General features: G+C 42.2%; 1 protein-coding gene across 1 annotated transcript in view; it reads right to left on the bottom strand.

Moving 5' to 3' along the window:
* The window catches only part of JMY (junction mediating and regulatory protein, p53 cofactor), a 73,983-nt gene extending 69,253 nt beyond the window's left edge, over window positions 1-4,730 (bottom strand). The window contains exon 1 of the mRNA XM_067731094.1: window positions 3,117-4,730. Coding sequence (XP_067587195.1) covers window positions 3,117-4,157 — 1,041 coding nt within the window. The 5' untranslated portion in view covers window positions 4,158-4,730. The remainder of the gene's footprint in view (window positions 1-3,116) is intronic.
* Between the last annotated feature and the right edge of the window lie 19,079 nt (window positions 4,731-23,809).

The raw sequence follows: 23,809 nt of genomic DNA, 5'->3' as shown, positions 1-23,809 counted from the left end.
AAGTAGTACACAATCTACAATTCTTATGTCATAAAAATAATTTCATTAATATTGTATAAATTGTACCACCTCACAAACTAGTCAACTGACCAAATTTGTAAACCATTAATAAAAACTTCTGGCAGAAAACTTAAGGTTTAATTCTTCAATACTCCACAAGACACATATAGGACTACTTCTTATAACCCCATATTAAATCATAAATATATTCCAAAAATTAAATTCCAATAGAGGTTATGTCCTAAGCTTACAAAGCAGATAATTTATAATTGTGGTTTTAAGGCTCTTTTTGAAGAACACCTTTAAGCCTTTCCCTCCAAAACTGTGACTATGCCTATGCATATACAGACACCTATGCATTCTACTTAAGGTACTCCATTAAAGTCCATCTATAGCTCCTCTCAATTTATAGGAAATTCACCAACCCCAGATAACAACTCCTTATTTAGGAAGTTATGTACAGTATTTACAGTTTTAAGAGATTTTTCTCCTTGTTTTTAAACAGTATGGTCCTTGAGGAATTTACATTTATCAGCTCAAAATTTTTATTTACTCACAACTTTACATTAAAATGACACTTCTAAATCTTTTAAATTCCTGCAACACTAAAAAACAACAACAACAACAAAAACTGGTGTCCTTTGTCCACTATTATTAAGAGTGCTCACAAGATGTGTGGCCCTGAACTAGGGGTGGCAAAGAAGAGAATTCCATGATACTGTCAAGGCTGGTGACCTTGAGAAGTTTACAGTCTCGTTGTACAGTCTGTTCTATTAAAAAAAAAAACCCTCCTTCCACAATTTACTGACCATTTTGCACAAATAGGTGTGGTCTCTAAACTGAAACCTTTAAATGGATAGGAAAAGGAAGACTGTAGAAAAAAGAACCGGAAAACAGATTCAGAGAAATTGAAGGAAAAACATGACCAAAGGATCAAATTTTCCAGCAACACATACCTAAGAATATGTTTGATTTACCACATATACCTAGTTTTTAAAAACCTATAACCAATTCCACAAGAATTGTGGAACTGGGAAATTAAAAAAAAAAAAAAAGATTCAGACATAATTACTAACTCAATAGAATTGATAAAATGACACAACTTATACAACGATTTTACCAAAAAAAATGGTACTGCGAACTATTAAGACAGCAAAAAATTTAAGCAGATGGGGAAGAAAACAATATATGGCAGTTATGCCATACACTCCCACTGTCACACCCATGGCAGACATCACTAATTAATCATGCAATCCTTTCCCCCTACTGAGCTTAATTTCTTCCAAAATAACCTTCCAGTAGAAATCAGGGTGGGCATTATAACTGAACCTATTTGTTGTCCTTGATAGCTATTTTTTAAATACTGTTCAACTAAGCGAAGAACCAAAAATTTATGTATTTAATGTTCAATGAACAGACTTCATTTAGAGTTTTTCCCAAAACAAAATACTCTTTAAAAGTTTAAATTTTCTCTGTTGAAGAGAATAAAACATTATGGTCAATATAACCTTAATTAGGAAAAATACTCTTTTTCAAAAAAGTACATGAGTTCTAGAAAACTGTAATAAACTATATTTTTCAGCAGCCTTCATTTTTGACCCAGTTTGAATGAAATAACCAGAAATAATTATTTTTTCTGAGTATCAGTAAAGTTAAAAGCAGACATACCTACATCATTCAGGGATTAAAACACAGAAAGTTTTAAAAAAAGGATAATATATACCTGTAAAATGAATAACTTTGTTCTTGCAGTTTAAAAGAAATACCGGTCACTATGAAAACTCTAAAGAGAATGTGACCATTTTAAGATTTGTCACTTCCTTCCAGAAAGGATTTAAGGTAGAACACAGACTCCAGAAATGAGATGATAAAAAGGGAAATAAAAACAGATTCCTGGAACTACAGGATCATACTATGATGGGTGATGTTTAGCATAAAGTAAACTAACAGAAGTCAAAACCTGGATTCACTCTAAGTTTTAAGAGAGCACTGTGGGATAAGCAATAAAGTATTATTTCCTAAATCCTTAAGTCTAGCAAAGACTTCATAATATTCTATGAAGAAACCAGAAGGCTCCAGCTTCCTAGCACTAATAGGATTCAAGTAGTACAGAAACATAGGCAAGGCTGACAGATGACAACACAATGTCAGCAATATAAACACGATAAAAGGGGGCATTTCCCCACCCCAACTCCAACCTCAATTGATACTAATACTAAAAATAATAAATTGCTTTGAGAACGAGAGTACTTCTTTAGTAGTTTTTTCAGCAGAAGCTCATAAGTACACATGACCTCAAATTATACGTATCTTTTCCTCATCGTAGAGCTCCCTGTGTATAACCATTCAGACCTTTTCCCATTGTTTCCTGTTATTTTAAAGATTCGTTTGAAAAAGTGTTTGCACTACTTTTACTTCTCAAGTCCAAAAGCATAATAAACATTCCTGCCCAGGGCCTTTTTTCTCCCTAAAACAAGAGTGAAACATGAGCTCTCTTTAAAGACTTGCTATATTCCTAGAGTGTGTATAAAACCTTTCAAAGTCCATTTGCATCCAATTGTCAGTAGGGGCTTTTTCATTTGGACAGGCCACTCATCTGGAGGAAAATGATTTGTAAATTTGCCTAAGTTGCCAAATCACACATGGAGACAAAAAACTGACCGTTTTTGCTCCATAAGACAAACCATTTTGAATAAATGAGCATGACGCCAGGAAAGTAAGGTTAATAATCTGGGCAATTATTGCTGGAAACAACTTCAGGGACAAAGAGAAACACTCATTTAGCTTATACTTATGGGACAGCTTTCTGCTAAATGGCTTTAATCTTACTACCAGTACTTAGTAGCAAACAGAGCACTTTATAGAAGCTATGTGGTAAGTGGGAGGCAGAACTCTAAAGACTTATCAAAGTTCCTTCACAAAGCAAACTAAGGAAAGCCACGGTTTTCCCCACTATTGAAAGGAATAAAGGGGGAGATAGGTCAGGAGCCATTCCTTTTCCCTTGTCTAGCTAGAAACACAAGCGCCCCAAATGCGCACAACCTAGACCGAGGCTCCAGCCTCCGGCAGTGAGGAGGAACCAAAAGCAATGAGTGGAGCCCAGACTACGTTCTTACCTCCTGGATGCGCTTCCTGGCCCGCTGAAGCACTTCTTCGTAGCCCTTCTGCCGCAGCTCGCTAAGGCTTTCGTAATACTCCTCCGGGTCATCGGTCTCGGTGAAGAGTACCTGGGAGAGGATCTTCCAGCCACAGGTGTCCAGGCCGTGACCCAGGTAAACCTGTAGCTGGTAACACAGCGTGTCTATCTCCTGCTCGGTCATCTCCGGGGCGCCCCCGAACAGCACCGTCCACATGCCCGAGGGCTCCTCGGGGAACACAGGCAGGCACGGCTCCAGCTGCGAGTTCACGGAGCACAGCTGCTGGTGCACCGCGCGCAGATCCTGGAAGGAGAAGAGCCCGGCCCAGCTGCACTCCTCGGCCGGGGACTCCAGCTCGGCGGCGGGCTGAGGCTGCTCAGCGTCCGAGAGCGCCAGCGCCGCCGGGTCCGCCTCGTCCTCCCTAACCATTTCCAGCACCTCGATCTCCTCGGTGACCGTCCCGCAGGCGCTCACTACCCGCACCGACGACACCGGCGCCTCCTTGGGCGCCGGCGGGGCTGCCGCAGTCGCAGCCCCCGCCACATCCCTGCCTCCAGATGTCCTCCGGACCGGGCTGGAGTTGGCCCGCACTAGGCTCCGGAGAGGGCTCTCCGCCCCTTTGCCGGCCGAACTCCGCAGCAGTGGGTCCCCCCGAAGGCTGCACGCGCTCCGCGGAGAGCCTCCCTCCGCCCAGGCCGGGCGCCTCCGGGACCCGGGGCTCCTGCCCAGAGTCGCGGAGGCAGTGGCCTCGGGGCGACCCTTGCCCGCCGGGCTGCCCGGCCCCCGGGTCCCGTCGGACGCGGGTGCACCAGGCTCAGCGCCCCCTCGCGCCCCTGCCTGCTCCCGGGTGCCGCTTCTCTGCCTCTGGGCCGTCCGGTTGTGGCAGGTTATGGCAAACTTGCCCTCAATCTCGTTCCAGGCTACGATGAAGACGAACTTGTGCTTCTCGCGCTCGTCGAACACATGGGGCCGCACGGCCACCCAGTCCGACTCGAGCGTCTCCTCGAGCGCGAACGACATGGTGGCTCCGGCGCCAGGCCGCGGGGAAGGCGCCGCCGGCCCTGCCCGCCCGAGGACTCACCGGCTGACTGCACCGCGCCCCCAGCTCACCCTCGCCGGGAGGCTTCAGCCATCTTAGCGCGCCGCCCGGCTCTCCCCGCTCGCTCGCCAGTCTCTTCGCACTCGCACCCACCGCGCTCCTTTGTGGTGCGGCTCGCGGGAAAGACAATACGCGTCGCAGGAGCAGGTAGTTCACATGGTCACGTGCGGCCGGATCTGTTTACAAGCCCTGCGCTGCGGCAGCGCCTCGCGCCCGCCCGGGCCGCCCCCCGAGCGAGGCCGCGGTGCTGCGTCTGCGGCGCTCCGGAGGTGAGGCGCGGGTTGCCTAGCGCCGCGCAGGCGGGTAGGTGGTCGGGACCGGCGGCTTGTGAGCCTCCGCCGCTCGCCCGGGCCGATCTCCCCGCCCCTCCTCTTCTTCCCGACCCACTGGAGCCGGCGTGACGGAGGGACGCGTCTCCTAAACTCTGCGCCTCAGTATCGCCACAATGTTGCCATTCGGCTGCTGACGTCGCGGCTCCACGAGGGACGTAAACACGGGCACGTGCCGCACGCTGGTGACGCGGCGGCGGAGGCGCGCACACCCCGCTCGCGCGCGTCGGCCCCGCCTCTCTGCGTCTCCCGCCCCCGCCTGCTCGCGGCCGCGCGCCTGAGTCTTCTCTTCCTCCGACTGAGCCTCCTACTCCGGCGCTCTGGAGCTGGTGATCCGCACGCAGAGAGAGGCAGGTGTACCCTGCGGGACAGGTGGCCTCCGAACCCAGGAAAAGAAGAACGAATGTGGAGGAGCTGAGAATTTTTGAACTCCAGTCATTCAAAGGGACTCTCAGGTGTAAATTTTCCTCCATTCACCCAGAGGGTAACTCCTATATTCAGAAAGTAGTCCGTAACGTTATGTGAACTATGTGCTAAACTTTATTGGGATCCCCTAGACTATTGGGTTCTCTCCTAGCACCCTTGCGATACAGTTTAAGATATGAAAGGAAGGTGTCTGAAGACAACTCAGTAGAACTCCAAAATAAAATTAAATTAAATGAAAATTCAGTCATGTCCCAATAGTATGAATGTTTACATCTCAGTTCATCAGTGTTTTATTGCTTCAGGATTCATCATTGTGTGCTGTTCTGTGAACCTCGTTGTGAGATCACTGACTTGAGCCTTTTGAAATAGTATTCAATTATAAGTTACCAGAAAGCACATACCAAAAAAAAAAAATCATGTAGATCTGAAGAATTCTGTTCATACTGAACTATGACGAAACACATTCTTAAAATTGCCTAGTGGATTTTATAATCTAGTTTATATTATTGGCATTCTTTTTTTCCTGCTAGTATCCAATTCATATTGCAGGTATTCTGCATTCACAGTAAAGTACAATGGGAATTGTTACTTTTATCCATATTTCTAAAATATATGCAAGACCATTTGGATTAACCTGGCATTGTTAGCCATACTTACTTCAGTATTGTCCTGACATCTGAATAAACAGCCAAAAGCTTTATTTCTGTCACTCAGCTGGACATTTTAGACCTGTAGATCTGCTCTGACCAAAAAAAAAAAAAAAAAAAAAAATGGGGGCACTTTGGGCAGGGCAGGATGAGCAAAAAGGGAAAAGGACTGGTTTTTAAACCTTTTTACAGTTCTTTATGTGAACTATAAATTTTCAAAGCTTGTAACTGAACTTGTGGCAACTGTCAAATGCAAATCAGAAATAACACCTTTTGAAAGGCAGGAAGAAAGAGAGAAAAGCCATTGCAAATCTTTATCACCAGCTAAGCAAACAATAGCACATCATAGAAAAATTTCCTCTTTTCTGTGGAAAAGTTACTACTAACAGTTTTTCTGTTAAAAAGTGATGAGATAATTATAGTTCTCTTCTTATAATACATTATAGATAAGTATAAATGCTAAGAATGAATGCCAAAAGAATATGTTTATGGGAAGTATTTTTATTTACAGGTATATTAAAATTGCAATATCTATCCACAACATTATGTCTTATCACAATAGTGCTAGAGAAAAATTGTTTGTGGTCACACAGGTGTTAAGTATTTTCGCCCAGTACTCTAGCAACTGTGTTTTGTCAAAAAAGTTGTTTCAATGTTTCTGGTCTCCTCTATTCTCCTCTATTCTCCTCTATCTTAGTAACTGTTATCCTAGAAATAAGAAAAAAAAAAAACTGAAATTCCCATGGCAGGTGACTGTAGTGCTTTACAATTCTTTATTTAGGGCTATATCTGATTGTCAAGCAAGATCTCTTGAGTGTATAAATACTACCTGGGAATAAGTAAAGCTACAGAAATCTACATTTTGACCTTGTTCCATAACCCCAGGAGCCTGGGTTGTGATTCTCCCACTGGGACTTGCTAAAAACTTCACACCATATCTTTTACTACTACTGCCATCTCGAATACCATAGGGTGTGCTGGGATTTTTGTTCTAAGCGGCAGGGTTGCTTGTTCTGCAGTGAGGACCTACTGCAGAGCCATTCTCTCCTTAGAGCCATACTCAAAGCTGGCACCTTCCACATTGCCTGATATATGAGCTGGAGCAGTTTTCCTAGGTGTGGAATGTGTTGCATCCAAAGCCCAAGGAGGCTTAACAGTCATTGTGCTTCCTTCATTCTGGTAGTGGCTGCATCATGCACCAATCTGTCCTTTACTTTGAAGGGAATGTCCTGACACACACCTGACCGTAGGATGTGCAGAAACTTTACAGAGTTGGCAAGTGCCTGAATTTTTGTAGAATTTGTCTCCCTCCCTCTGGAGTGCATATGTCTTCAGCATGCCAGCACCCTCTTACTCATCCTGCCAGATCAACATGATGTCATCAGTGTAATGTATCAATATGATATTCTGTGATATGTCCAGGTGGTCCAGATGTCTTCAGGCTAAATTATGGCAGATGGTGGGAGAGTTAACATGGCCCTGGAGCAAAGTGTTTCTGATCTTCTTTCCTGATTGGGATAGAAAAGTACACATTTGCCAAATCAATGGCTGCATATTGAGTACCAGAGACCATATTATCTGCTGTAGCAAAGAAACTACATCTGGCTGGGCAGCTGTGATCAGGACTATTTCTTGGTTGAGCAAGTCTTTAGAATCCATCGGGATTCTGCAAAGACCAGACCAGCATATTAAACAGAGCTATTCTAGGGACAACCATGCCTACATCTTTAAGAGTGGCATTAATATCTGCTATCCCTCTCCAGGGTTATAGTGCTTTTGATTCACTCTCTTGGCGGGAGGTAGGCAGTTTCAGATGCTTCCACTTGAACTTCCCTGCTATGATAGCTCTCATCAATAGACTTAATGTATGGGTTCCTCCAACTGCCACATATGTCAATCCCAGTATATATTTGGGGACCAGGGAAATGAGTACCAGGTGACTTCACAGACCTGGTGGACCCAGACTTTGGTCAAGGCTCCACTTATTACCTGGTCCACAGAGCCCATGATGAAGTCTCTGGTTGTCAGCTTAGACCCTGTCCTCAGTAGTCCTTGAAATGTCTGAGAATTTCCCTTTCCCCAGTGAACAGTCACTCAAGTACACAGCCTAGATCCCTTTGGGGAAGCACTGGGGAAATCATTATGTATTGCAGAGTTCTTTGCACTGGAACTCAGTCATCTCTTCAGTCAATGGTACCAGGTCTGAAAACTGCGCAAGAGACTACTTTGAGTACTTCCCTCAAGCTCCCGCTCGTCCATTCTGGCTCTATTTTGACTGTGTATATTAAGCAGTGTCTCTTGGCTGCTCGGCTATTTTGCCCCTCGGGACGCTGTGGTTTATTAACCACCCCATAACTGTGGACATTGTGACCCTCTGACTACTGATGGTGAAATGCTATCGATGGCCTCTAGTGCTCCAGGGCCTTCTCATCCCCATTGCTATCAATGAGCCAAATTCTGTGACCACTTCTCCTGCCTTTAACCCTGGCCTACAAAGGAGAGCCACAATGAACTTCATGGGGGTGCTGGGGCCCCTCTCACCAACACATTTCTATCAAACACCCTTGGTGAATGGCATATTCTTCGGACCTTCCTGGGAAACATATTTGTTCTGGCCTCACGTAACATACCCATTCCAGCATTCCCACTTCCCTGAGTTTTTTATTCCCTTCCTCTTTTGTATACCATGGCAATTCAAGCATTTCAATTCAGGCTCTGGGAGGCTCATTGCTTTTTCCAGGTTTCTAGGAGTCACCCTCATGGCAAGTTTTCAACATCCACTAGGGTCTTAGCTTGGATGTTAAATTCTCTTGTCCTGAGAGAGTGACCTTCAAGTCTATAAACAATGTTAGTTACCCACAGCTTTTGCATTATCAGTCTTAGGATGACAGCCCAATCTCATAACAACCCTCCACTTCCATTATCCTTATATATTATCGTTACCCTTACATTTCAAACGCCTAAATCTTCGCACCAGCCACTGGTACATGTCCACTGGTATGTTGTCCCAACTCACCCCCAGTGAAAATTTTAGAGGACTCTCACCTTTTGCCAGGGTTTCTCAGTGGCAAAAAGAAAGAAAAGCAACTGAGGGGAGCTGAGAAGGTGAACAAAATTTACATCTGATACAAATCTGCTTTCAATGTTTGACAGTACCTAAGAGTAGCATGCTTCATTAAGGACTTCAATATTTCTTTTGAGCTTAAAAAACTTTCTTAGGTATTATTACAAAAGCAACCCATGTTCATTGTAGTCAAATTTAAAACTGCAGATAGACCAAAACAAGAAACTTTAAATACTACCTTGAGATACCACTTTTAAAACCTTGGTATGGATATTTTTATACTTTTTTTCTATACTTATTTACAAAAGCAAGATCCCACTACAAATACTACTTTGCAAACTATCTTTTTCATGTAATAATGTCTCCTGAAATTTTTAATAAGTATACATCTTTGATACTGTTTTTAAAAGAATTCCATTGTGCAAGAAGCTCCTCACTCAGTCCTGAACAGAGTTTTCCTCCAATTGCAGCCTGAAGTCTCATATTCATCTTCCTGCCCCTATGGAGTTGCACCACCAAATGTGTCAGAGGAGAGAGACACCCTTATTCTGCAATTGTTTAACATACTCTACAATGTCTAATATCCTTTAAGACATCCATCCATTTATCTGTAATTTCAAAAATCTGGACATAAGATGAGCATATACTTATGCTTAGTATTTAATGGTAATTTAAATGTAAGTACAATAAAAAGTGAAAACCAGAAAAAAAAAGAATTCCATTGTGTATATTTACATAATAATGTATGTTATCAATCCCTTCAGAACCAGATTTAAGTTGTCATCACTCACATCCTTGAGCTAAATCCTAATCCTATATCTTTATATCCTAAATCTTTGAGCACCTACTGAATTGTTTCTCTTTTGTTCTCAATGTCCCATCTAGGGAATCCTTTGAAACCCATACCCTTAACCACAGTATTAAGATCCTCCAATAAGCAGATAGAATGATGGGATTAGATGTGTAAGAGAATTTGGAGGGAAACACCTCTAAGGGAAAAATGGGGAGGGAGCCAGAGCAAAGGGGAGAACTGGTGGTGGTGAAGGAATGGGGAAGAAAGGAAGTTTCAATAGAAAGCATCTTGGAGTGCAGTGCAGTTTAGAGTGTTTTCTGTAAGTCAATGGGGAATCCTCAAGCCAAAGTTACCTGTCAGAGGAGTTTCATGTCTCACAGCAACAGGCCTGCCATTCTCCCCATCTCCTCAGTCAGTGGCTGGGAGCAGCCTGGAGGAAATGTGGTGGATTCATAATGCAGCAACCCGGGCTGTCAGGATTACGCTTGGAGATCTGAGATGAACGTTCTCATGGCTGCCACAAACACCATCTGTGCTTTACAAAAACTTGGTACTATTCATTCATTGATTCATGACACATCGAGTGCACAAATAGAGTACAATGTGGTGCTCACGTTCTAGTAATTGGCTTCAGTTTGAGTGGATCATCACAAATAATTTTTTAGAAATTAGAAACAGAAATAGATTTCCAGACTCTCTTGAGGAAGATCTTCAAGGTATGGCTTCATTATCTTGTTTGAAATGATTTTTCAAGATCTAAGGTAAATTCAAAGCTAAATACTAAATGGGGTTTGAGTTCTTCCTCGTTGCATAGACCCAGTACTGTATTCCTATCACTTGATGCAGATAACCTGGGTGAGTTTTACATAATAAATTAAAGTCTAGAACCTGAAACAATAACTGCTATTTCCAAAAAATGTTTGAGAGAGAGAACAACATACCTATCCCAAATACATACTTACTTTCCTATCCTTATATCCCTTCTTTTATATATATATGGTTTGTATTAGTTTTCTATGGCTGCTTCAACACAGTACCACCAACTTAATGACTTAAAACAACTCAAGTTTATTATCTTAAGGTTCTAGAGGTCAGAAGTCTGCAGTGAGTCTCACTGGGCTAAAGTCAAGTTGTCTGTGGGGCTGCGTTTCTTCTAGAGGCTGCAGGGCAGAGTCCATTTCCTAGCCCTTTCCAGCTTCTAGGGGCTGCCCACCTTCCCAGGTGTCTAGCCTCTCCCTCCATCTTGTAAACCAGCAATAGTGGGCCACATTCTTCCCACAGCACATGACATTTCTTCTCAGAGACAGATCCTGCTTCTCTTGTCACATCTCCTTTGACTCTTGACTTCTACCTCCCTCTTTCATTTTTAAGGACCTTTGTGATTATATCAGACCACAAGGATAATCCAGGATAATTTTTATGTCTGCTGATTAGCAACCTTAATTCCATCTGCAACCTTAATTCCCCTTGGCCAAATAAACTCACATAGTCACAGTTTTGAAGATTATCATGTGGATATCTTTGGGGGGCGGGGCATTATTCTGCCCACCATATGTCTTATAGCTAAGGCCTCTGAAACAATATCTGTTGGAAACAGTTCCGGTGTTTATTAACCTTTTGGATGTTCATGGGAATGAAACTAAAGATTTATCATTCTTAGGATATTTTTCCTAGCTTTCGGTAGCTATACATTATCATAGTAAGGAAGTTGTCTTCTATTGCTATGATCTCCTTATATATTACTCTGTAATAAACCACACCCAAACTTAACGATTTAAAACAATTTATTATTATCGCTCATGTTACTGCAGGTTGATTGGTCTTAGCTGGATGGTTCTCTCTTGAGGCTTGAGCAGGCTGGCTGTCCAATATGGCTGCTTCCCTCACATGTCTGGGCTTCTGTTCTCCTCCATGGGGACTCTCTCCCACAGAGTAGCTTGTGGCGTGCATTGAGGTAATCGTATTTTTCTTCTTTAATCTGTTAACGTTGGCAGTGTTTAACATGCAGGTTGTTTACTAGGACACGCCCTTGGGATCAAGACCTGCGGAAGGAAAGAGGAGGAAGCAGGAGTAAGGAGAAGGAGGTCTCAAGCTGTGGTGGGGGCCTGATGCCCCTGAGTCCATGGAGATCATTGTAGCTGAGGTGCCCCCACAGTGGGCCAGGTGTTTATGCGTTCACCCAGTTGTTGGATGTGGGTTGTCCCTGGAAGGGTATATAACCCTGGATGAAGCTGAAGTGATTCCCTAAAGGTGAAGACTGAATGAAGGCTGTACACTGGCAACTCTCTCAGCAGGTGAGGCAACGAGCCATTCCTTGGAAGAGGATCTGGGCTGTGCCTCTCCATGTCTCTTCCACAAGGTTCCTAGTAGTATTTATAAAAGTAAAAAACCAGAAAACAAAACAAAAAAACCCTGGAAACAACCTAAATCTTCATCATACAATAATCAATAAAGATATGTAGAATAGCTACATGATGAAAAAACATACAGCAATGACAATAAATAACACCACATCTGTCAAGAGCTAGAGTCACCGTCTGTCAGCATGGTTTAAGCTCAGAAACATGATGTTACATGAAAAAAGCATGTGCAGAAAAAAGCATGCCTGTCATTTCTATAAAATTTAAAACATTCAAAACCCAATTATATTTTGTTTATGGATCGTGAATATATAGGAAAATAATAAAATATTCATCAGGATCATAACCACTAAATTTGTCATAGTGTCTAGGAAGGGAGGGTGGGAACTAGCATCAGGGAAAGGGGCTCAGAGGCTACGATTGTATCTGGAAGTTTGGTTTCTTTAAAAAAGATCTGAACTAACATGGCATTATAGCACAATGCTATTATATGACGAAATGTTGTCTTGAGTACATGAAAGTTTATTATATTTATTTTTTCTGTGTTAAAACAACTTCATTATAAAATTAATAATTTAAAAAACTATCATGTAGTCATTAAAGAAAAATTAATTACCCTTACACACATTAACATAGATATATTGCAAAAGCAATGCTAAATGAAGAAAAGAATTTGCAGCTGGGTATATACATGATGATGCCGTTTCAATTTTTTTTAATTTTTAAATTTTTTTTGTTTGTTTCTTTTTTTAGTTGTTTTTTTTCTTTTTTATATATTTTTGTCATTTCAATTTATTTTTTATTTCTTTAAATATTTTTTTTGATGTGGACCATTTTTAAAGTCTTTATTGAATTTGTTACAATATTGCTTCTGTTTTATGTTTTGGTTTTTTGGCCATGAGGCATGTGGGATCTCAGTTCCCCGACCAGGGATGGAACCTGTACCCCCTGCATTGGAAGGCAAAGTTTTAACCACTGGACCACCAGGGAAGTCCCCCATTTCAATTTTTAAATAAGCAAAATGACATTCTATATTATTTATAGATCTATACTCACGTGGTAAAAGTATTTTAAAATGCAAGGGCAGGACACACACCAATAATATCCAAATAGTTTTACCTTTGAGAAGACAAGGAGATGAATAGGACTGGGGAAGGATACAAAGAAGATTTCCAGATATTCACATTGGCTCAATCTCAGTGTTGACTACATGGCTATTTATTGTATGACTCTGTGCTTCTTGGTATGGTTGAGATAGTTCATATTTTTTTTAAAACTTAAACATTCCATTTTGATTGGTCTTTCCCTCTGGTTATAATGAAAATAACCACATCAGTATATGCCATCACTTGTTTGGCATTGAAAAGGAAAGGAAAAGAGTGTCTTCTATAAATCTCCAATCGCCATTTTTTTCTGGTATATCCTTTGCTGCACCCATTTTTTTAAAACACTGACTTAGTGTCCCTGATTAAAAACAAGTGCCCCAGTACTTATGTGTCCAGTTATTTTGAGGGGTGTTAAAACTCCATTGCTGCAGTGGGACAAAATCATTGGTGTACTCAGGCACTGGAAGTTAAGAGAAGAAGCAAGGTAGGCAAGTCTTAGGTTATGCCTCTCCCTCATTAAAAAATCCAGATTTTAAACAATTTTATGGAGAAAGGGTATTAAGTTATAACTATTTGCAGCCTCCATGTTATTTTCTTATCCCTACAAAGGGATTTTGGTGTTGTCTTTTTATTTAACATCAGTTAACATTTCTGTGTATCACTTGGCCCACACACTAGTCAGTGTTCCATAGTTTCCATCTTGATAATGCACTGCGGTTTACTTAGCCTTACCACTATTGTTGAAGTTTTGAGATTTTTCCAACTTTCCAGTATTATAAATAGCATTTCTATGACCATCTTTGTGCAAGCTACTTCTTTTCTTTCTGGTCATTTCCTTGAGGTATAATCCTAAAGTGGAATTAGGCCAAAAGGTATGAATAGTTTTGTGATTCTAAGTTCATATTCCAGTATTATATCAATTTATCTTAGATCTAAAAATGTTGGGTTTACACATTTGAACATACTTTAAAAAATTTAGTAGGTACAGAATGATTGTTAAAAGGTGCTTAATGAAAAGTTCTCTCAGCTGATTTTTTAATCTTTTTTGTGTGTGTGCATGTGTGTGTCTAATTATTAAAAGTAATACTCTCACTGTGGAAAAATAAAATCAAGTAAGTGAAAGTACCCTCTAAACCCGCACTCTTAAAAGATTCCATGTTCTGATTTGACTTAACACTCTTTCACGTGATTCTATATGCATGCAATGTTCCATTCTTGAGACTTCAGGCAACATTTGGAAGTTCTTTAGAAACCCATCCAATCAAGACATCCTGTGTGCTTGAGCCTTTTCTCTTTGCAATTCTTTCAATTATTCCCTTTCTCTTCAAATCTATAGCTCTACTCTCTTCACCAGCTATTTTTCCTGAAACTTCCAACATAATCCAATCTCCCAAAAATCTTTATTTGCCCTGTTGGATCTTTCAACTACAAGTTGTTTTTTTTTTTTTTATAAATTTATTTTATTTATTTATTTTTGGCTGTGTTGGGTCTTCGTTTCTGTGTGAGGGCTTTCTCCAGTTGCGGAGAGCGGGGGCCATTCTTCATCGCCATGCGCAGGCCTCTTACTGTCGTGGCCTCTCTTGTTGCAGACCACAGGCTCCAGACGCGCAGGCTCAGTAGTTGTGGCTCACGGGCCTAGTTGCTCCGCGGCATGTGGGATCTTCCCAGACCAGGGCTCGAACCCATGTCCCCTGCATTAGCAGGCGGATTCTCAACCACTGCACCACCAGGGAAGCCCACAAGTTTATTTTTATTCTTCACAATCTGTTCCAAACCTCAGCACCATCTCAGAACAATATCCTTGACCCCACCCCGAATTATTGAAATCAGGATCTTAAAGCATGTGGGACCCAGGAATCTTCACTTTCAAAAGTTCCCCAGGAGCTTCCCTGGTGCCGCAGTGGTTAAGAATCTGCCTGCTAATGCAGGGGACACGGGCTTGAGCCCTGGTCCGGGAAGATCCCACGGAGATGTCACAGAGCAACTAAACCTGTGCGCCACAACTACTGAGCCTGCGCTCTAGAGCCCGCGAGCCACAACTACTTAAGCCTGTGTGCCTAGAGCCCGTGCTCTGCAACGAGAAGCCACCACAATGAGAAGCCCGCGCACTGCAATGAAGAGTAGCCCGGGCTTCCCTGGTGGCGCAGTGGTTAAGAATCCGCCTGCCAATGCAGGGGACATGGGTTCGTGCCCCGGTCCAGGAAGATCCCACATGCCACAGAGCGGCTAGGCCCGTGAGCCACAACTACTGAGCCTGCGCTGTGGAGCCTGTGCTCCGCAACGGGAGAGGCCACGACAGTGAGAGGCCCGTGCACCGCGATGAAGAGTGGACCCCGCTCACTGCAGCTGGAGAAAGCCCTCGCACAGAAACAAAGACCCAACACTGCCAAAAATAAATATAAAATAAATAAATAATTAAAAAAAAAAAAAAAGAGTAGCCCCCACTCGCCCCAACTAGAGAAAGCCCACGCACAGCAACGAAGACCCAATGCAGCCAAAGGAAAAAAAAAAAGTTCCCCAGGTGATTTTAAAATACAGGCAGGGCGAAAACCACGATGTTTCTCTAATTTCTGGAATGATTTCTCCATACCTGCATGTTTTTACTTTTTCACTAATTGTTTTCTCCTTAATTCCCTATAAACTGGACTCTGAGTCTTCTGCTTTACTGAAACCATTAACTTAAAAAAAAAAAAAATCGAATGCAATACCATTCAGTCCTGAGAGTAGGTGATAAGTCCAGAAGTTGCCTTTTCTGCCCCGGTATACTTTTCGTGTTAGTTTACTTTTCGTATTTGTTTATTTCGAAGTTTCATGTTTGTTAATGTATGTTATCTACTGCTGCACTGCAAACTACCCCAAAACCTAGTGGCTTAAAACAATAAAACCATTCCTTTGCTCCGATTCTGCAGTGTGGGCAGGCCTGGGTGGAGACTGCTGGTATCTGCTCCAAGTGGTGTTGGCTGGGAAGGTGTAACTGGGGCTTGAGGATCTACGATGCTTGACTCTCATGTCTGGTGCCTCAGCTGCCTCATTTTTTCTCCAATGGGGAGGTTGAAATTTTTTACATAGTGACTTGGGGCCCTCAAGAGAGCAAAAGCTGAGGTTGTCAGATTTCTTAAGGCCCAGGCCTTTGGCCAGCAGGGTGCACTTTTGCCACATTCTATTCGTGAGAGCAAGTCACAGGCCAGCCAGATTCAAGGAGAGAGGGAATAGACTCCACTCTGGATGGCGAGGAACGGCATGTGTGAACAGGGATGGGAGGTTTCAAGCAGGGGAAAATGTGCATGTGGTAGACAAAGAATATCAGTTGGAATCACTGAGTGATTGAATGAAAGAACAAACGAACAAGTGAAAGAATAGAGTAATAAAAAACGTAGGACAGAAAATATTTTAAAATATACAGACAGTACATAGACAACAAAATACCCTTTTATATAAATGGAATGTATTTAATGGTAGAGACTGACTGCATTCAATTTTGCACCAAAAGGGAAGCTGAGGGAAGCAGTAGATATATTCTACATCAAGACAGATTGTGTCAGGTCAGGCCAGATGGTGTGAGGTGAGAGGTGCTTCAGCTAGACCAGGAGGAAGTCTCCATGCAGGTGCCTAAGGCAGGCAGGACAGAGGTCAGATCCAGAGAGATCAGTTCTGGGTGAGGAGTGAGAGCAGGAGTGAGAAGTAAGAGAGGTTCTGCAGCAAGTCCAGATCAGCAATGTCAGACTCCACGACCAGAAACTCAGGACAGGAAAATGGGAGACAAAAAAGGGACCAGGCCAACAGGAGACAAGATACCAGGCATTACCATCAAGTGTCACTGTTGACACTGGGCACACTGCTCAGCTGCCTGATCGGTGGGTCCTAGAGTCTAGGTTCACAGGGGCTGACCCGGCACTGGTTTGGTCAGGATCTGTTCTTTATTTTCTTACTGGATCATCTGTTCTATCTAAATCTGCAGAAAGAAGCAGCTTGTAGATATTAGTCACTTTTGCCAGAATTACCCAAAATGTAGTGTGGTAGCCAGCCTCCAAGACAGCTCCCATCGATCCTCGCTTCCTGGTATTCACACCCTAGCCTAGTCCCCTCTGACATTCTCTGAGGACTGGTCTGTGGGGCCCATAGAATATGGCAAAAGTAATGATTTGTCTCTTCCAAAATGAAGTTATTAAAGACTGAGGGCTCCATCCTGGACTGTCTCTCTCTCTGGTCACCCACTGTGAGGGAAGTATGTGGTCAGGTTGTGAGCAGCCCTATGGAGAGGCCCACATAGCAGGGAAATGAAGGCTCTGGCCAACAACCACGTTAGTGAACTTGAAAGTCAGGTTCTCCAACCTCGTTGAGCCTTGAGATGACTGTAGCCTCTGCTAACGGTTTAACTACACCCTCATGAGAGACCCCGAGGCAATGACATGCAGCTAGGTCCCTCCAGAATTTCTGACCCTCAGAAACCGTGTGAGATAATAAACGTGTGTAGTTTCAAGTTGCTAAATTTGGGTAATCTCTTATGCAGCAATAGATACCTAATACATGTGGTCTGTATCAGAATTTTCTGGAGAGTTTATTGAACATGCAACTCTCAGGTCACATCTGAATGAAGAAAAACTATCTTTGGTAGGGGCCAGCCATCTCTATTTTTAACAAGCTTCTGAGGTAATTCTATGTACTCTTTTTTTTTTTTTTGGTACGTGGGCCTCTCACTGTTGTGGCCTCTCCCATTGCAGAGCACAGGCTCCGGACGCGTAGGCTCAGCGGCCATGGCTCACGGGCCCAGCCGCTCCATGGCATGTGGGATCTTCCCGGACCGGGGCACGAACCCGCGTCCCCTGCATCGGCAGGCGGACTCTCAACCACTGCGCCACCAGGGAAGCCCCCTATGTACTCTTAAACTTGAGAAACATTACCTTATGCATTTAATCCCTTAGTGTTACTTCTTCCAAACGAATTTACATTTTAATCCTAATTTCTAAGAAGACCTTACGCAATGAGTATTACCCAGGGCTTAAACACTAAACCCAGAGATTCTGGATATTTTTGAGTTCAAGACACTATTTCAAATATTACAAGTTTTCGTGATATGTTTGAAACCATTAAAAGACTAAATGAATGCTAAGCAAGCCAGTGATGATTACAGTCAATCACTGCTACAGTATAGCCTTGTCCATAAAAGTGTCCGTACTAAATATGCTTTCCCCTGGTTACCCTTCAGCCTTGAGGATGAATTTATTGCTCTGTATGTGCTCACTCGTAAGTTCAAGAGGCCAAGTTTTTCCACATTCCAGCAGGAGTATGTCAAGCTTTGTGCTAAATATGTATTAGGCCTCACCCTTATTTTTGCACTCTCTTCTATGTCCTATCATATATCCCACTGAGCACAATGTCTCACTGGTAAAAGATTCAAACTGGGTGAGTACCATATTGATGATATTCAGCAATAGAGATGGTTGTTATACTAGTTAGGGTTCTGATATGAAAAAGGTTGCATATTCAAATTGGGATCATTCAAGAAGAGTTTAGGAAGGGAGGATGAACAAAGGTGTGAGACAGGTGTAGGGAAACACAAGACGTAGACACTAGTAGCAGAGCCATCCCTAATGGCAAGAGGTGGGATCGGGTCCTAGAACTGGAGACGGAGAGAGGGCTGTGTGAAGAGGACCACTTGACAGGAGTTGAGATCTTTGGTGGAAGGAGGCACCCAGCTTCTAGTGACCCCCACATGGGGAGAGCAGGAGATTAATACCCAGGCCATGCTTTCTTCCCTACCTTTATCTCTTGCCAGTGCTCTGCATTGGTCAAACCCAACAGGAAGCCAGAGGGTAGGAGAGTTCATGGTGGCAGTTCATAGAGGTCAGCCTCCTAGAGAAGGGGGGCCAGTGGTCTGGGGTTACAGGAAGGGGAGAGATAGAGAATATGTTTACATCACAGTCATTCATCCATCTTTGCATAAAGCCATCCTCAGAAGTTTTTAGACCTAAGATGAACTACATCAGGCTCAATGAGACATAACTTATTTCATAATGTGAAATTTGATGAATACTCATTTGTTTCTAAAACTTCATGACCACAAACATGGCAGTCATATCCTCTTTAAGTCTTCATATTTCTCAGCTGATTCTTAACATTTTTATTCTATCTTAATATGTGAAACTACCTTCTTGGTGATTTTAACTAGAAGTTGTAGAGGAAAATGGGCTGTCAGAAGTTGTATCTGTGATTAGGTGGCAAAGTTAGGGGAAGATGAAAGTGTCCTGACATACAGTAGAATGTTGGAGAAGGTTCAGAGGTAGAAGGGGACACCTGGCCTGCGGTGAGCCGAAGGAAAGAATGGACCAGGAGGAGAGAGAAAATTAAATACAATAGTTCGAGGCACGCTTCTGAATGTTTTTGAACATAAGAAACAAATGGTTAGATTAACTCCACCAACTCTTCCTAGTTGATAGGCATGGTCTGTAAATGGTCCTCTTCTCCCCAGTTTGGGAGGTAAGCAGGGGCTTTATGGGTAAAAGTTCAGTACCCAGTAATTCTTCACTTTATGGGCTTTGAACCTCTGAAATGTGGTATAGGTGGAGAGGAGGTACCTCTGTGATACCAGATCACAAAACCCAGGATTAGGAAGGGATCTTCTATCACTATGAATCTAATTTACAACATCCTTACTATGTGACTTCTCAGTCATCAAAGGTGGCCAGCAATAAGGAGCTCAATATTTTATCAAGCAACTTTTCCACTCTGCCTACTCAATCAAAAAACAAACACTTTTTCCTAGGGACAGAGATATGCTTTCTTACAACTTCTGCCTGCCATCTAGACAGGCTTAGAATAGTCTATTTCCTCTGCTATACGAAAAACTCGCCAACACTATCCTTCCTCTTTTTTCCAGCCTCCTTTTATCCTGCTGAAATAATTAAAAATAAACAGATATACATTTTTTTTTTTTTTTTTTTTTTGCCACACCATGCAGCTTGCAGAATCTTAGTTCCCCAACCAGGGATCGAACCTGGGGCCCCGGCAGTGAGAGCACTGAGTCCTAACCACTGGCTGTCAGGGAATTCCCAGGTAAGCATAATATTTTATTGCCCACTATGAACCGGACACTGACCTAGAGGTTTTTGTTTGTTTGTTTTGGCCATACCGCAGATCATGTGGGATCTTAGTTCCCTAACCAGGGATCGAGCCCATGCCCCTGTTGTGGAAGTTCAGAGTCTTAACCACTGGACTACCAGGGAATTCCCTGGCCTAGAGGTTTTGTGCACTGTATTGCTAATCTTTATAAAAACATGAGGTCAGTATTTTCATGCTCATTTTACAGGTGAGAAAGCCATACAAATTCTATGTGGCTGAGTCGGGAGTAGAAAGCAAGATGTGTGAGTCCTACACTTCCCTGGTGGCACAGTGGTTAAGAATTCCCCTGCCAATGCAGGGGACACGGGTTTGAGACCTGGTCCAGGAAGATCCCACGTGCTGCGGAGCAACTAAGCTTGTGCACCACAACTACTGAGCCTGCATGCCACAACTACTGAAGCCCGCGCACGTAGAGCCCATGATCCACAGCAAGAGAAGCCATTGCAATGAGAAGCCTGCGCACTGCAGCAAAGAGTAGCCCCCACTCGCCACAGCTAGAGAAAGCCCTCGAGCAGCAATGAAGACCCAATGCGGCCAAAAATAAATAAATAAATTTATTTTTTAAAAAAATGTTGAATCAAGTTTTTGTGGCATGATGCCAGAAAATTCTCTCTCCCTTTGTTTTAACTCTGAAAAAAGTTGCAAAATTTTATCACTTAGCTTTCTACTGATTGACACTCAATTTGTTGAGGTTTCATATAGCCCTGTCTTTGTGGTTAGATTTAACGTAAACACGGAACCAAGACTCCCTAATAATATACAGCTCTCAACTTCCTGAAAACTATGCTCCTTTATTTATATGTTATTTTTTTTCTTACTCATTCCTTGCCTTGTATTTAAATCCTAAAATGTTGGTCAAAAAACCCCACTTTGAGACATTTTAAAAATTAATAGCACAGGGCTTCCCTGGTGACGCAGTGGTTGAGAATCCGCTTGCCAATGCAGGGGACACGGGTTCAAGCCCTGGTCTGGGAAGATCCCACATGCCGCAGAGCAACTAAGCCCGTGCGCCACAACTACTGAGCCTGCGTGCCACAACTACTGAAGCCTGCGTGCCTAGAGCCCATGCTCTGCAACAAGAGAAGCCACCACAATGAGAAGCCCATGCACCGCAACGAAGAGTAGCCCCCACTCACCACAACTAGAGAAAGCCCACCTGCAGCAAAGAAGACCCAACGCAGCCAAAAATAAAATAAATTAAAAACAAAACAAAACAAAAAACCGACCATGCACTGGCAATTCTAAACAATGTCAGTGATAAAATACTTCTCCCTAAAATAATTTTTTTGTTTAGTTGTAAAAAATTGCTTTATAGTGTTGAATAGTACATGTAAACTTCAAATTAGCACCTTCTATTGCTTATATTTAAATAAACATTGTATTCTAATGGCAGTTAGAGAATTGTTAGTTACACAGTTGGCCCTGAACTACAAACATTCATTTTGTAAATTCCTAAAGGTTTTGAATTATTGAGCTATATTGGGTGGGTTGTGGATGAGGGAGACACAGCTCGTGTCTGAGATCCCAGTGGTACTAATATTTCTGCATCTAGACAGTAGATGAACAATGATGGCATAATGACTGTAAAGATAAAGAGAACTTGAATTACTATAATTCCGTCATTCTATGTGTCTGCTTGGAGTTGTTATTTGGGTTTAAAACTTAAAACAGTGAAACAGTTTGAACTGGGAGGTGAAATATTTTTGTCCAGTAATTTTACATTTTCTAATACCTAAACAACTTTTAGTTTTGTGGACAGAATTCAGATATGGGTTAGGCCTAATTTCATAAAGACTTGATCTCATAAAGGGATTGGGACAGACACTAAAACTCATGACTTGGAGTAGGTTGGAACTTCTGAGCAGAAAGCTAACAAGTTTTAGTTCATACATGAAACTGTTTTATTTTAGTTGGAAGTCTTCTTATTTAATTGCAGTTAATCTCTAATTGTAAGTAGATAAAGTAGGGGGTTCCTGGAGAAAGAAAACCAGGCACGGCTTTCTTGACATAAGAGAAACCATTTTTAGCCTAAGTCATTGTGTTATCTAAGCCCGGTCACAATGCTTGCCCTTGAACAGGTCTCAGTAATTAATGATCTTAAGGGGATAAAAGAATGCAGAAACAAGGCAAGAGAAGTAACAACAGCAAAGACAATATTATTAATTGTAAAGACTCCCAGTTCTGTTTAAAAGGTAAAGATTAGCTTGAAGCGCTCAATCACCAGGTCAGCTGGAACCTAAGGGATGATGATGTTTGACCTTTTCTCTGACCCTGGGACCTTCAATCCACTAAAGCTTGGACTCTATAGACCGCCCAAGGCCCTTCATGAATATGTGTATAGCCTTAGCTTAAAATTTACCCAGTTTTGCTATTCTGGGAGACGCTGCTTTGGGAAAGATCCCCAGTGTTCTCCTTCTCTTTACCTGCTATGTCCTTCCTTCCTTCTCTCAACCTTTGGCTTGGTTGAGTCTTTTAGCTCCAGACCCACCAAAAGACTAATCCAGTTTTTGGGTAATGTAATGTTATCATTCATTACTGTGAAAGACCAATATGTTGGTATAATTTTTTCCCTTAAACTTAATGTAATTAAATAGGATTAATTTGTTACATTTTTGGGTATATAATCTTTGTTTTGTTATTTCTTTATTTTACTGACATGTTTTGTACATACAAAGTTCAATAAATTAAAAATACACTGTTGCTTTTTCTGGACATTATGATCAATTTGATTTCATGATGATTACTGAAAACTTTTTGTTGTATAGAGAGTTAGGAGTTTAAAAATGATCAGCTCCAGATATCAAATAAAATAGGTATGCCAGTGATCATGCCTAAGAAGTTACCAATAATCCCCTATCCTGATCAAAATCCAACCAACATTTTAGGCTCTAGATTTTCCAGAACTTGGTCAGATCCAGGAGGAAGGAGAAGGATAATTGATATTCCTACTTATTCCCCCTAGAAAATAAGGTAGAGCAAGAGAGAAGAAACAAAATTATTAAAGGTTACTGATATTATAACAACAAAACAACCACCAAAATGATGAAGTATGTAGAGAGCTTTTGCTATTTGGTCTAGCAGAAAATAAATCACAACAGTTCTGCAGAATTTTACAACCTTCTTGCACCTAGAAATAAAGGACAGCCCCAGTTAGAATGGGGATACTCTGGAGGGCTTGATAACTTGGGAGGGAGGGAGGGGCTCTTGGCTGCAGCCCCAGTACCAGCCTGGGGTGATCACAGACTCTGCTAGCAGCATGATGACAATTCTAAGAGGTAAGAGTGTTTTCTTTCTGCTACTGACTCAAAATCCCTCAGGTTACAGAAAAGTAAAAAAGTGCTTCTGTTCCTTCTTCTCAAATTGTAGGCAGTAACTGGAAAATCTATGACAACTTTGTCTAACCTTTCTCCCACCTTATCTTTTTTCTTCCCCACATGGGGAGTGCAACAGAGAGGATAAAAGGGTGTAATTTTGGGGGGGGTTAATCTCTACTTAGTTGGATAAATTACATACCCTCTCTTCATTTGAAAAATGGGGATAATTATAGTAATAATAGTTAATGTGGTATAGTGAACACTCGCTCTGCCCCAGACGCATCTACGTGTGTATTACTTTGTTTAACCCTCACAACAACCCTATGAGGTCAGAACTGTTATTAACCCCCTTTGACAAAGATGAAGCTGAAGTAACTTGTCTAAGTTTGTGTTATTGGCACCCTCTTAACCGTAC

The sequence above is a fragment of the Pseudorca crassidens genome, chromosome 3 (assembly GCF_039906515.1).
Source record: "Pseudorca crassidens isolate mPseCra1 chromosome 3, mPseCra1.hap1, whole genome shotgun sequence".
Taxonomy (NCBI): domain Eukaryota; kingdom Metazoa; phylum Chordata; class Mammalia; order Artiodactyla; family Delphinidae; genus Pseudorca; species Pseudorca crassidens.
The sequence above is the reverse complement of the archived record's forward strand: the minus strand, read 5'-3'. Positions and strand labels throughout refer to the sequence as shown.